Below are 14091 nucleotides of genomic sequence, written 5' to 3' on the forward strand. Positions count from 1 at the left end.
TGAGTCTGCACAGACTGGCTACCAACTGTTCTTCAATTTCTTTGTGCCTGTGTACGAGTGAATTTGTTCATCTATGGTTTAACTGACATGGTTACACATCCACACTGTATCCAAGCAGTTGTTGATGAAACATCACTCCTTTTCATGAAGTTCAAAGTCATGCACATTTGTGGTCAGTTGTTTTGTTTGTTTGTTTTTTGGGGGGGGTCGCTTGTTGGTAAAATGCAGTGTTTCTTACGTTTGTTGTAACCATATCACCTTGGGTTCTTTAACTCTAAAAACATTAATCTCAGTTATGTATGGAGGTGTTTTGTCTAGCATGGACTGCAGTAATGCATACGCAAAAAAGCCTTAAGCAATCTTTAATACGCTGTTAAGGACTAAGTTGGTTTGAATGAGCGTATTTCTGCTTGGAGTGCGTGCAAGATGTAATATGGTAAATTGTTATATGTGTGCGATCCTTACTGAAGAATGGTTTATTGTAAAATAAGTGGGTCACATCAACTGACATTGCACACTAGATGATCAAAAGTTAACTGACTGAGAAAGTTGTAAGATGAAGCAGAAATGTTCCTTCTTCTAACAGCAGGTGCAATCAGAAGTGTTCATTTTCTGTTACATTTGGTACATACTGTATTTACAAAAGATGACTACCCCTTAATAAGATATATTTGTTTTATGGCTGTTTCATGGGTAAGGGCATAAGTTAATTGTTTCCAGAGGTTAATATATAAATACACTTCATTTTTGTATGATTGTAAATTCATCATTGTTTAATAGTGTAATGAAGATAAAATACAAGATATCAATGCAACCCATAAAGCTGATAACAAGTCTAATACAGCTGTACTAAAACTTCAGTGTAGAGGGGTCAATGGATGGTACAGTAGCTTTCTGCATGCAACTGTGCTGCAGCTGCTGTGTTGGTGCTCATTCCCACACTAAAAAGCTTTTTTTGGAACACCATTGTATGCTTCTGAATTTCCAAAGGGATAATAAATAGTTTGAGGAGAAGGTGTATTGGGGCAAATAACAACACATATATTGATATACTGTGCTGAAAAATATATTTTGGACTGTATCTTCCAAACTACCTTTCACTGTACCGTCAGGTAGTATGTACTCACATTTGCTAGGGAACCTGCGCTCAATGCATAAACCTTGCTGTATCTGCTTTTTTTATTTTATTTTTTTTTTTTTCAAAGATTGGAATTGATTCATTCCTGTGTTTTAACATTCGTGTTGGGAGATGTGATTGTATTTATCATAAAATTGCACTATTCGTCTGTCATTACAGTTTGTGCCCAGTCAGTGAATGTCGTCTGAAAGGACTTTATAAATATGTCTTAACTTCTTTCTTATTTCAACACGTTGAAGCCGGTATTTTGTTCAGGCACGATGTTAGACAGAAGGGGGGTCCTCGCACTCTGCATTTTGAAACCGTCGCGGTGAGAAGACACCTAGCAACAGTAGCCGGGGAGAGAGAGAGAAGGTGGAGGAGGAGGAGGAGGAGGTGGGCATGGCATTATTAAAATTATATTTCTAACAGTGCATTCCAGTTAACTGTGGTGTATCTTCATGGTTATGTGTACGTTAAGAATACAAACTGTTCTTCCCGCACGTAGTAACGTATGCTATTGCTAACCGGTGGCATGAGTGATTAGCTTCTTGCCCTGCTAAACGGCTAATGACAGTATGCTTGTTAAACTCCGCATCAATGAATGGCTCGTGTAGCTGACGTTCTTTCACTTTCTTTGCTTTCACCCTTACCAGACAATGATCCATACAGATAATTCGTGTTTCGTTCAGTTCTGCTCTGTATAACGTGAGAATCGTCATGTCTACTTGCTGTTGGTTTGCCTTGTACACGCCTGACCAAGTTGGCCTGCATGCATAGGATTGTGCCAACACGAGTATTCTGTAGTATTGTGTTTCTACCAACATTGCTTTTCCAAAAAATTCTCTCTTTTTCGTTTATCATAAATAGGTCAAAGATTTGTTAACTAGAAAAACCAAGACCTGAGTTTGTTAGGTGATCGTTTCCTTGGATTAGTCACGTCTGCTATAGGAGAGCATGATGCTACATTCAAAACTTAGGCAAAGTACGTAAATACAAGTGACGGGCTCAAATACAGTTTCAAGCCACTTTGTTTTTTTAAATCACGTACCAGTTTTGTGAGAATAAAATCCTTTTATATTTTGCAAGACACAACTTTCCTATGTAATAGAGCATGGATTCAATCTTATGAACTGATTTTGCTGTGATATTGCTAACAGCAAATATTAAAAGTAGTTTTGATATTGATAATAGAACTTCATAAAGATACAAAGTCGGTACATAATTTTCTTAGCCGCAAGGACCAGCAAGTCATTTGGAGTTTTGTTTTATAAGAATGTTGTAGCTATCGAAAATAAATGGCTTGATACAAAGATTGCCGTAATGTGGAGGGAGTTCAACGGTGACCTTCTTTTGTTTAATGTCACATGCGGGTGTAACGTACCTTGCAAATTACCTAGGTTGTGGCTGCTCAGTCTTTTAGAGAGAAATGTGATAATTTACTTCATGTTCGGTCCCTTTCACCTTCCAGTCGCCAATATATAAGTTTTCCCACAGGTCGGGAATGCAGCGTGCGCCCTCCCTTAAAACTGAGCATGCGCAGAAAATGTTGTAAACAATGAGACTATTCCAGACCGTCTCCAGCTTTGTGTCTATCTAACAGTTTATCTGTGCAAAACTAACAACGATTTCCCCTACCTCCGCGTGTATTAAATTAAAATGTTTCTTGGTAAGTATAGGTGCACATTTGTTACTAGATGTCATCACTTACACTTTGATTTTTATCGGCATCATCACCACGAAGACGTATCAAATTTGTTACGTTACAGTCCGAAAACCCACCTCGAATGACATACTTGGGCGTGACAGCATGCGAATGAAGCGACTAATAATTATAATTTATCCAGTTCTCTGTGCATTTGTAATAACAAATATTCCATCTCAAACTACGTGCTTTACTCTGTCAGTTTAGATTTTCATCTGAGCAGTTTCCCTCATGCTAGCTTTGTCAGGCACACTCCCCGGCTGCTATGGCTGACTTGTTGGCTAGCAGGCTAGCTAGCAGATGCTAGTCCCACTTTAGTGTGGTTGGTTCTGATAAAATATAATATGTTGCGTTAATAATATGGGTGTATGAAACTTCAGTAGGACCTGTCGTATTGCGTTACAGGGACTTATATTTGCAAAAAAAAAAAAAAAAACAAGAACAAAAACTTATCCGTTGAGCAAACACGAGCCTTGTAATAGATTTGTGCAGCATACCTGGAAATACTTTGCACTGAAGGGCGAGGGTTTACTTGTTGGTGAAATCTGTGTTTTTTCACAGTGTGTGGCAGTTTGTAATATAGAAATGCATACAGATTGTTGGATTGCTAATTTTGGGACATAAGGTGGAAGGAAAAAACCTGCTACACTGTCATTAAATTTACAGTTTCACCAATGTCCTGTTCCATGTGTTAATATTACTTTCATGTGTGTTCACCAGTCTGTAGTGTACATTAGATAATGCAGACTAAATAATGTTTTCAAACAGTTTAAAGGCAAGTAGTAAATAGTTTTTTTTTTAATGCATGGCTGTTTTTTGTAAGTAATGGTAGTGGAGTTGTATGGATGGGAGGAAGAAAGAACCTGATCAACCAGCAAACGTACTGAGAGTCACATGTTACTTTGTCTCAATGATATTTATTGTAGTCTACCTGGAACTGTCATTTTCAATTGGCATTCACAGGTACTGAAGAAATTATTATGGAAGAAACCTGATTTAGTAACTGTGTTGAAGTATTAATTGAGACAACACAATTATATATTATGATTCTAGATATTTAGTAATAATATTAAATTAAATAAGAACTACATTTCACTATGATGTTGTTTCGTATTTTTTAACAACTGCTGCTCATAATTGCTGAGATGTATTGTGTGGTGTGTTGTAGGGAGCTGAAGCATGGAGGCGGTTCTGAGCAGGCTGAGGGGGCTAAGTGCTGATGAACTGCGTGAAGAGTTTGCCCGAGCAGACGTCAAGTGCGGTCCTATCACAGCTACCACCCGAGCCACCTTTGAGAGGAAGTTAGCCCGAGTCCTGGCAGGGTCAGAGAGCAGGGCCGCTGAATCGGACAACAGCTCTTCAGCAGGCACTTCGGGGAGTGCGGCCTCCGTTGTCGATCATGCCAAACCTGTGTCGTGTGCCACCTCAGCAGTTGCACCTGCCACTGCTGCAACAAGCAGCAAACCCACTGAGACTGACAGTGAAGAGTTGGACTTTGGCTACGGTATGGGTCTCAACCCTCCTGAGGAAGAGGAGATCTCAGTAAAGACGACCTCAGACAGCTCTGCTGAAGACAGTAACTCTCAATACAAAACGGAAACCCCTTCAAAACCAGCACAAGTCTCTCCAACCTTTTATTATGGAGTATGTCCACTGTGGGATGATGTTTTGTCTAGAAATGGTAAGAAAGACTAATTTTATTCCTTTGTGTGTTGTCAAACTGACTTCAGTGTAACATCATTTTTGTTTTGTTTTATCTTTTTTTTTTTGCCTAATTTTCTTGTGTTTTTGGGGGGCATGTCCTGGTGGCCTACTGATTAAGACACATGCCATATAACGTGTCACAATGTCTTTTTTTTGTTTCCAGCTGCAGACCTTCGTTGCTTATCACTCCCCCTTTCTCCTTCCTCTAGTTTCCTGTCACCTCTCAACTGTCTGCTATCGAATGAAGGCAAAAATGCTGTGTTGATTACATATGGTGAAACTACCAGAAGAAAACATAAATGATAAATATATCAAGTTTTGTTCGAATGTATACACTCAGCCTTAAAAGAAATAGGCTTAACTTCTGGCTTTATGCTGACTTGAGGCTAAAGTCCACCTTAAACGGTCATCATGTTGCTGTTTGTTTATTTATTCACGCTATCAACTGTGTCGCCCAGTTTCTGGGTTTGTTTAGCAGAGTAAGTACTAAACAAATATAGAAACTGGACGCTGATGTAGTCTGACATCCACATTTGTTAAGTGGATGGAAACATTTGTTGTTATTTCTTAGGTGGTAAGTAGCAGAGCAGTAGGACTGCCTGACTTCTGGAATACAGTATTGATGTACATTAATCCTGAGATACCACAAGAATCAATGCTGGTAATGTTGATCTGTCAGGGAAGGCTTTTATTGCAGCTGCAAAAGCAGTGGCACATTGTAGACCCTCATCGAAATATGACTTTACAGGCTGACTGGGCACAAGAAAAGGGTGCAACCAAAAAAAATCCTTTTTTAAAACCAGTTAAAAAGCCATATTAAGAAACAGTAAACAAAGCAGAAAAGCCAGGGACTCATCATGTAGAAAAATTGAAAATGGAAAAAAATGCTGATTGAGCTGATAAGTGTTTTTTTTTTTCCTTTGGTCCATAGAGCGAGCACATGTGTTCACAGATAAGAAAGATGCCCTTCAAGCTGTAAAGATGATGAAGGGCGCCCGTTTCAAAGCCTTTCCAAATCGTGATGATGCTGAAAAGTTCGCTAAGGGGATCTGTGACTATTTCCCCTCTCCCAGCAAATCTACACCCTGTGTATCCCCTGTTAAACCGGGCCTGGTCATTAGTAAAGGTAAGTAGATATGACAGCTGAGACGTCTCTGTGAAAAGGTCCCTAATGAATACCCTCTGTTGTATGCTTGTTAGAAGTCCAAGGGGTTTCAAGGTTTCATCAAGGTGTGGCACACTGATCTTTGGGTCATGTTAGAAGGCCAGCACTCCATGTACAACAGAGAGTTGCAGGGTTGAAACTGAATTGAATTGTTTCTTGACAACATTTACCCTCTGTATTTGTAAATCTGCATCATTTGTTTCTTTGTTTTTTTCACATCTTTTTGCTGCCTTTTTCAAATGATAATCATTGTAATTTTTAAAAAGTCAGGAAAATAGTGAGGCACATCATTTTCCAAGTTTTGTAAGGTCAGCAGTGTATGAAATATCATGGGACACAAACAAAAATAAAACAAATGCACAGGGCACACCAGCCTTGAACAATATTTGGAGCTTTTGACAGTCTGTGCATGTGCTTCACTCTCTTCCCCCTCTCCATGCCAGACAACATGGAGGTTGATACCATCAACCGGGAGCGGGCCAACAGTTTCAAGAGCCCACGCACCCAGGACCTGACCGCCAAACTGAGAAAAGCTGTGGAGAAGGGCGATGAGGTAGCCTTCAGCGAGCTGGTGTTGAACAATCCACGCTATCTCATTGGCTCAGGGGATAATCCCACTATTGTCCAGGTGAGGACATAAAGTAAATTTCCTGGTGTAGTCATTCTCAGATTGTCTTTTTATTGCAACTTTCTGAACCAGTGTCCTTAACGGAGGATAAATCAAACCAGTCAAACTAAGAGGCAGCATCATTTGACATTGTTGTAGTAGTTCTGTTGGGATTTTTACTAGTATATTATAAATACCAACTACTGTTTCTTAGGCCATGGTTCTTAAAAATGAAATAAACGTAGGGTGACAAATCCCTAACTTCAGCAGGTGAAGTTAAGGTCAGATGCTGCTTTTAGACAAAATTAAGCATCCTTTCCTGTTGACAGGAGATTAAAGAGGATTATCTCCTGATCCATACCGTTATTCCACTGTTTTGTCTGGTTAGGAGGGCTGCCGGTACAACGTAATGCACGTGGCTGCCAAGGAGAATCAGGCAGGAATTGCCCAGCTGCTGCTGGACACCTTGGAAAATCCAGAGTTTATGCGCCTCATGTACCCAGATGACCAGGAAGCTATGCTGCAGAAACGTATCCGCTACATTGTAGATCTTTACCTCAATACTCCAGATAAGGCTGTACGTTGTTTTACCAGCTAAAGCACGTTAAATTCGATTCTTTTAAGAAGCACTTAATGGGCTGTGTTCATATTGTATATTGCTCTGTTTGTCTGTATGTCCCAGGGCTTTGAAACACCACTCCACTTTGCCTGTAAGTTTGGGTGCCCAGACGTGGTCAATGTCCTGTGCTCACATCCTTACATCGATAAGAACTGTAAGAACAAGGATGGCCAGAAGCCTTGTGATGTAAGGACTTGTGATTCATTTTTTAACCCTTATTTCACTAGGTAACATGCACACTGAGTAAGAAAACCTTCGGCATAGCCTGTGTTGTTGTTGCTGGGGGTTGTTGCACGGAAAGTATTCATGGATGTGTACACGTACGTATGGGAGGTGTCTGGTAGCTACCCAGTCTTGCACAGTACTGCTAACACTGACATACTGCCAGTATTTGCTGAGGGAAGTACAGTTATGCTTACTTCGGTTTTGAAGCCGTGACCTTTTAGCTTCCCTTTTAAATCTTTTTGGCAACAATCACTCACTGCACATCTAAACATAGATGAGCATGAGCAAATTCTTTCCCCAGCTAATCCAGCAACAGTTGTATGTTGTCAGCTATACATATATCCCCCATTGTTCTATTTTTTCCTTTCCGCAGCTTATTTGTAGCAGAAGAAATAAAACCCAAGAAGTGAAACAGAAGATAATTGACTATTTGGAGGGTAAGGAAACACACACTTCTTAAGAGTACAGATATTTGTTCCTATTCTCCCTGTTTACTGTCCTGTGCACTAACTGACAGCACCATATGTAACAGATATTTGACAAAACACCAAATGTGATTTTGCTGAAGTTTGCTGCCAGCTTAAGGTGGATTCTCTGTGGTTGCACCCTCATTGAAAGTGTAGAATGTGAATAAAAGCCATGGCCATCAAACATGTCATCTAAACTTAAAATTGTCCATTGTCTCACAGACCGCTGCTATGTCCCTTTGCTGAGGGCAACCGACAACACCTCTCAGCCTGTCATTGGTGGACTGTGGTCGCCTGAGTCCTCAGAAAATCTCTCGCTGATCCAGCGGCACACAAGAAGCCCAATGGATCCAGTGATGACTGTCACAGCCTACGCTGGCCCACTGAGTCCTTCTAAAGCAAGTTCTTGACCTGATTACCTGTCCATGCTTACTCAAGTCCGTCTCCGCGTCATTGCATTGCATCTTTAAAAACATTTAGTGACCAGAACGTATCATGTTCCCCTGTAGGCAGATGATTTTCGGCGGTCCTGGAAGACACCACCCAGAGACCGGGCAGAGCTCTTCCACCACATACTTAAGTCTGATCCTGACCGTGGGGCAGAGAGAGTGGGCAGGTACGTCCAAAACATCACTCTATTTATATTCTCTCTATGACTGTCAGTGTCCACATGTATTCTCAAAGATGTTGTGACACTATTAAAGGGTGATAGCACTGGGCTTTTTGCTGTTGACTACAATGCATGACTATGATAAACTAGAGGAAATAGTTTTTCACTAGGATTAGCATCTTTGCGGATTATAGATCCTTTGTTAAATGTCTTCCCCATTCTGTCTCTCATACACATTCAAGCCTTCCCTCATTGATATAAATGGGGTGGACAGAATAATAGAAACACCTGTTTGTATAGATGAGCAGCACATACTTTCCACAAAATGCTGCCTGATTGATTGTTTTTCAAAGTCTGAAAAACTCATATAATAAATGATGATGATGATGATGATAAAGTGTATAAATGGGCTAAGGGTGATCAAGATTATTCCAACACCAATGCAACTATTAGCATTTGAGTCTGAGATCATGTGTCATAAAAATAATGTAAAAACCTTTTTTTTACATGTTGAACATTAAGCACACTGATGAGAAACTTAACAGGGCAAGACCACTAGTCCCTTCTCATCACTAGATACCTGGCAGACACACAGCAGCTGACAGAGAGAGGAGATATTATACAGAGAAATATGAGCTTTTTCTGGATGAATAAATGTTAATGCTATGTATAAATAGGAAGCCAAAAAAGGGCAATGAGAATGCTGAGCTTTCAGGTTTCATCCAAGTCATTAATAACACCAACAAGCACACCGTGTTCAGAAAAGTCATTTCAAAACAAAGAGACAAAGAGTCCAGACCAATTCTGATTTCGTAATTGGCCTGATCAACCATTGTCAATAATCGATGCAAACAAACATTATTAGACTGTAAACAATTAAGCAAACCAATAACTAACCATAGTCAATGAATGTTAGACAATGTCATCACACTACAGCAGTTATCTAGTGTTTCTGTGGTGGTGACAAAAGTCCACAGAGACACATAATTCTAGATACACAAGAAAAAAAGGCGTCATATGTTTACATTGTTCTTGTCAATTCAGCATCAATATAATTCATTCAGTAATAAGATAAACTGTATTACCATTGAAAATTTCCAGATTTTGGATTTTGTCCTCTCAACTCTCTACCAGCCTCTGCTGGTTAGCTGCAATGTTTTAGTGGGAGACGACCATGGGAATGGGTGGTAAACTATTTCAAAAATTCCGTGCAGGTTGTTGTATCAGATACACGCCAAATTAAACAGTGACTCATAACACTGTTAATTCACCGTGTAGCATCATGGAAAAAAATACACTGCAGTCAAAGTGTTGAGGTATCCTTAGGCAAGATACTGAACCCCAAATTACTCACAGTCAGTGAAAGGTTCATTCATTTTTCAGCAACTATGACAGCACCAGATTTTTGACTAATAAATACAGAAATATGGCAGAATTCAATTTGTAATCATTAAACTGTAATTCATCCTTAATCTACAGAGACCTGGCTCATGGGATGGGCCATCCATGGTCTGAGTACTGGGACTTTCTGGATAGTTTTGTGGATCTGTCATCAACTGAGGGGCTGCGCAAGCTGGAAGATTACCTTAGCAAGAGGGATTTCAGCCCACTGGCTCATGAAGAGGCTGGGGAGAATGAGACAAGCAACAGGTTCAAAACCCCCTCCCCAGGTACCTTCACCAGCTCTATGTCAGGAGGCTGCAAGTCTGTAGAAATTGCTGAAATAAAAAATGGGCTGACTACATTCCAGATCATTCTCCCTGATGCAGTGCATTCATTCATTCATTCAATTGCCTGTTAATTGAAATTGTAGTGGAATCAGTGCAATGTTCTCTGATAAAGCCTCTGGTCAGATATGAAGTAGACAAAGGTTCTTGCAATGCTACATAATCTCCTGCCGTGAAGAATTACACTGTAATAATGTCTGTTTTGCTTATTCATCATCCCTGATTGCAGGCAAGCCCAAGAAGTTCTGCAATTCCATCTCTGTTGGTGCCTTCCTGGATGAGGGAGATGACATCAGCCTCGAGGAGATGAAGAATCGGCAGAACGCAGCACTCACCAGCATCACCTCTTCTGCTGCGTCCAAGGACGGACTGAAGGGAGCAGTGGGGGGGCACGAATTCCACATCCTGCCCATCGCGCTGCATCACCGCGGGGCCGATCTGATCGAGACAGCGGCCGAGCAGGACCTGCTGTGCTGCTGCAGCGATGGCCTCCTGTCGCCTGGCATCGTCTGCAAAAATGGGTTGTGCTCGTCCTCCAGAGATAGGACTCACAATGGAGACAAGGTGACCGCTCGCACCTCCCCGTCCTCCTCCTCCTGCCCGCTGTTGCCCATCTCCAACCTCATGGTGGAGTTTGAGCGCATGTCACTGCAAGAGCCGCTGGACAGCCCCACCAGCTGCAGGGAGAGGAGGAGCAGCGGCGGGAGCCGGCACAGGGAGGCGCGGGACTCCTACAGTTCCTCCTCGGCCACAGACCTGAGCTCTGGGCTGAACCGCCTGTCTCTCGGTCACAGCAGTCAGGACAGCGAGAGCGTGGACGGGCCAGGCTGGAGAACAGAGGGAGGAGAGACAGAGGAGAGGCGCAGCAGCGGCAGCTCAGAGGAGTACTTTGAAGCAGTGGAGAATCTGGAAGTACTGGGCAGGACTAGGGGGTCAGTATCAGGGAGTCGCAACATCTGTGCTAGGTCCAAGTCATGGGACCATGGTGGAAGGGACCTGAGCAGCTCAGGATCCTCTGGGTCCTCCTATAAGTCCTTAGATAACTCCAATGAGTTCCTACCCAGGACCCCACCACATATCAGAAGAGGACTTTTCATTGAAGGGTGAGTCACACTGGTTTCTCTGCTGAGGTCTTTAGAGAACCCTCCTTACATGTAAAAAAAACTTACAGCTACTCAAAAATGTTTCTGATAATTTTTTTACAAGTTGATGCCACTATCTGTAGACTTGATATTCTAAAAAGAAATAAGTAATAATAAGTCATGTTCTTGTAGTGTAGACAATTATACTGTCTGCAACACCAGCTCCAGTTTGAATGCTATGAGAGAAATGCGACAGGCAGACAGTTACAAAGGGTTTATGATCCCCAGTTTATGAGTTACAATGATAATAATGTATGATAATAATACAGTAGATTAATCCTGTGTGTTTTTACAGGGATTCACCAACCAAGTTGGACAGAGAGGTCTTGTCTGCAATAGAAGGCATAGACCTCGATCCCCAGAAGTATCCCAGCATTCAGAAGTGGAAGAGCACAATGAAGTCGTACTCTGCGTCAGACATGCAGAGGTTAGTAGGCTTGGCTGACATTTCATGCAGTGCGTATTGTTCTCTATTATTGGTCTACTGATTTCACGGTGTGTTTATGATGCTGCCCTGGCCTAAAAAGGTCTCATTGCCTGATTTATTCAGATTAAAGGCTAAATAGTGCCATACAAACAATTCAGTTTGAGTTCATTTTGTCAGAGACATGCATGGCATCTGTCTCTGAACCATGGTGTCACTGACGTGTACAGTCTGTATGCTTCATTGACACCTTTCATGCCTCTCAGATACTCATGTTCTAACAACAACTCCAAAGCTTTGAAACAAAGCTTCCAGCCAGACTAAAGCTGTGTTGAGAATAAATATGAAAAGAAACTTGTGAAAGGCTTTGCACTCTTCAGGCTTTTCAAGAAGTCAACAATCAACAATCCCATCTCTTGGTAAAAAATGCCATCACGCTGACAGAAAATATGGAAGATGTTCTTTAGATACAGAAGTAATCTGTGTATTTAATGCTCACAAGGTGACAAAATATGGCAAAAGTGCACTTTTCAGTCATGGGTCATAGCACCAGGTGCTGATGATGGCACAAAAATGTGAGTTTGAAGAATCTCAAGAATCCCAGCACCCTATGCAGCTAGGCTGTGGTCAGTCTGTGCTATGATAGAATACCAGCACTGTAAACGTAACCACTGACTGCTGTTGTGTGTCATCCAGCTGGCCCAGCCCTGCGGCAGGTAAACAACGACTCAGGATGCAGCACCAGACTCCCGGCTCCCCGATCGGCGGCCTGATGTCTCCCACGGGTCGCTTCAGTCCTGCCCGGCACGCCGCCTCACCAGACTTCAGCCCTGCCAATGCTAGCTACATCCAGCGCATCCGCCTCAAGCACTTGAATGAGCCACCAATCTAACTGCCCACTCCTCTCCCAACACTTAATGCCATACCCTCTCCGAGCCCCAACCCCACCCCCATCTTTCCCGCTGCAAGCCCAGCTGCACCAAGGTGGCCACGCCAGAGCTCAGAAACCACATACCTAACAGAAATATGCACAAGTGTCTGGAAGATTTGTATTAAAAATGTATGGTACTACTCCTATGTAATACAGGAAGTCTCATCACGTTGGGTTGTGATGTACACTCAAGACTTTAAAAAGCGAAAAAAGAAACCTTGATAATTTATGTACTGTATGGGTGTGGACCATGTTGAATTGACGGTAATGTTATTTGTGGCAAGTGTGAAGCACCTGTATCATAGCCTGAGTCAACTTTTTTGAATATCGTGAGTACAAGCCGCACTCCCCAAAGTTAGTTCATCACTAAACCTTCGCGTGAAATCCTCAACAGGATTATCTCACTGAAGATGTTCTTAAGAAAAAAAAAAGTAAAATGTCAATATTTTAAAAGTTATTTTTTGTATGTTGGTCAGTAGCACAAAATTTAAATGTTTTTATTAATGGTGTTAAAACCGACTGCCATTTCCTATGTTTTCCTCAGTTCAGGAATTGCCTTAATTTTCTGAAGTGATGGACCGGTTCTCTGTCAGTTTGGACACACTCTCTCTAGCTCATACATGAAATATCTGGAAATGGCGACCTCACTGGCTGACAAACATCTTCCTTGTTTTTATTTTAGTCTTCAATAAATGCATACATTTTCCATCTTTTCTCGGTGGTTCCTGGACATGTCTTGACTTTTGCTTTCTGCCACTACCGGCGGCCTTAGACTGTGCAACTTTTTTTTTTTTCTTTCTCATCATTCATTCACAAGCATCTCCCACAGTGTTAATGAATGAAGAAACAGTTTCAAATTTGTCCATACCTGCCAACACTCCGTTTTCCCAGTTTTCTCTCTCTTTCAAAGCCATCTCCCAGCGTCCTCCCATTTCATTATTTGGCCCTCAAACTTTATTATAACGTCATACACAGATCCAGAAGTTTTGTATGTGTGTCAACATCACCCAAGTTGCCAGATCGTGTATGAAACACAATCCACAGACTAAATTCTCCTAAACAAATGTCAATACTACCCGTTTATAAGAGTTCCCATGTTTTGAAACCTAAATGTTGGCAGGTATGAATTTGTCTTGTCTGGGCTAAACCTTACAATTGCCCAGTCTGAGACCACCTTAAAGCTGTATTAAGTGATTTTTAACCACTAGGGGACAGAAAGACTCCAAAACTAACTCAACAGTAACAGAAACCTGATATAATAGCTTATTATGGCCATCTTATTAACAAAAAGCTGCCTTATGCTTACAGAGAACTCAAATAATTAGCTGAGAGCTGCATAGAGTTGACTGATTCCCATTGGGATCAGCAGTACTCACAACCCTTTTCACTTTACAAGAAGCAGTTTGTGTTAATTTCAAAAGTAGTGCTTAATAGAGCTTTAATGCCATGAATCTGTTAGGTGGTTCAGATTGGCTTACAGTAAATTTGTGCACAAGGCAAGTTCTTGCAGGTCTCCAAATAGTGGGGGAATTTGTGTCAGAACCTGCTGCATCCAAATTATTTATAACTTTGGGTTAAATTCACTGCTGTATGAGGGCTTATCAGCTATGTCTAGGACATAAGAAGCCAATCATATTGAATATTCAGA

The 14091-nt window shown here is 41.4% G+C and overlaps 1 protein-coding gene across 2 annotated transcripts; it reads left to right on the plus strand.

Moving 5' to 3' along the window:
* Nucleotides 1-1461: 1461 nt before the first annotated feature.
* Nucleotides 1462-13153, plus strand: ankle2 (ankyrin repeat and LEM domain containing 2). Of its 2 annotated transcripts, none has more exons than XM_041936246.1 (13): nucleotides 1462-1513; nucleotides 3991-4503; nucleotides 5458-5652; nucleotides 6135-6319; nucleotides 6687-6875; nucleotides 6981-7103; nucleotides 7516-7579; nucleotides 7832-8007; nucleotides 8119-8225; nucleotides 9699-9889; nucleotides 10176-11049; nucleotides 11384-11515; nucleotides 12209-13153. In XM_041936246.1, the coding sequence occupies exons 2-13, from the start codon at nucleotides 4002-4004 to the stop codon at nucleotides 12402-12404; spliced, it is 2934 nt and encodes a 977-aa protein (XP_041792180.1). In that variant the 5' UTR covers nucleotides 1462-1513; nucleotides 3991-4001; the 3' UTR covers nucleotides 12405-13153. The 2 variants fall into 2 exon arrangements, with proteins under 2 accessions (XP_041792180.1, XP_041792179.1); XM_041936245.1 differs by lacking the exon at nucleotides 1462-1513 and adding an exon at nucleotides 2667-2786.
* The last annotated feature ends 938 nt before the right edge of the window (nucleotides 13154-14091 follow it).

Source organism: Chelmon rostratus, chromosome 5 (assembly GCF_017976325.1).
Source record: "Chelmon rostratus isolate fCheRos1 chromosome 5, fCheRos1.pri, whole genome shotgun sequence".
Lineage (NCBI taxonomy): Eukaryota > Metazoa > Chordata > Actinopteri > Chaetodontiformes > Chaetodontidae > Chelmon > Chelmon rostratus.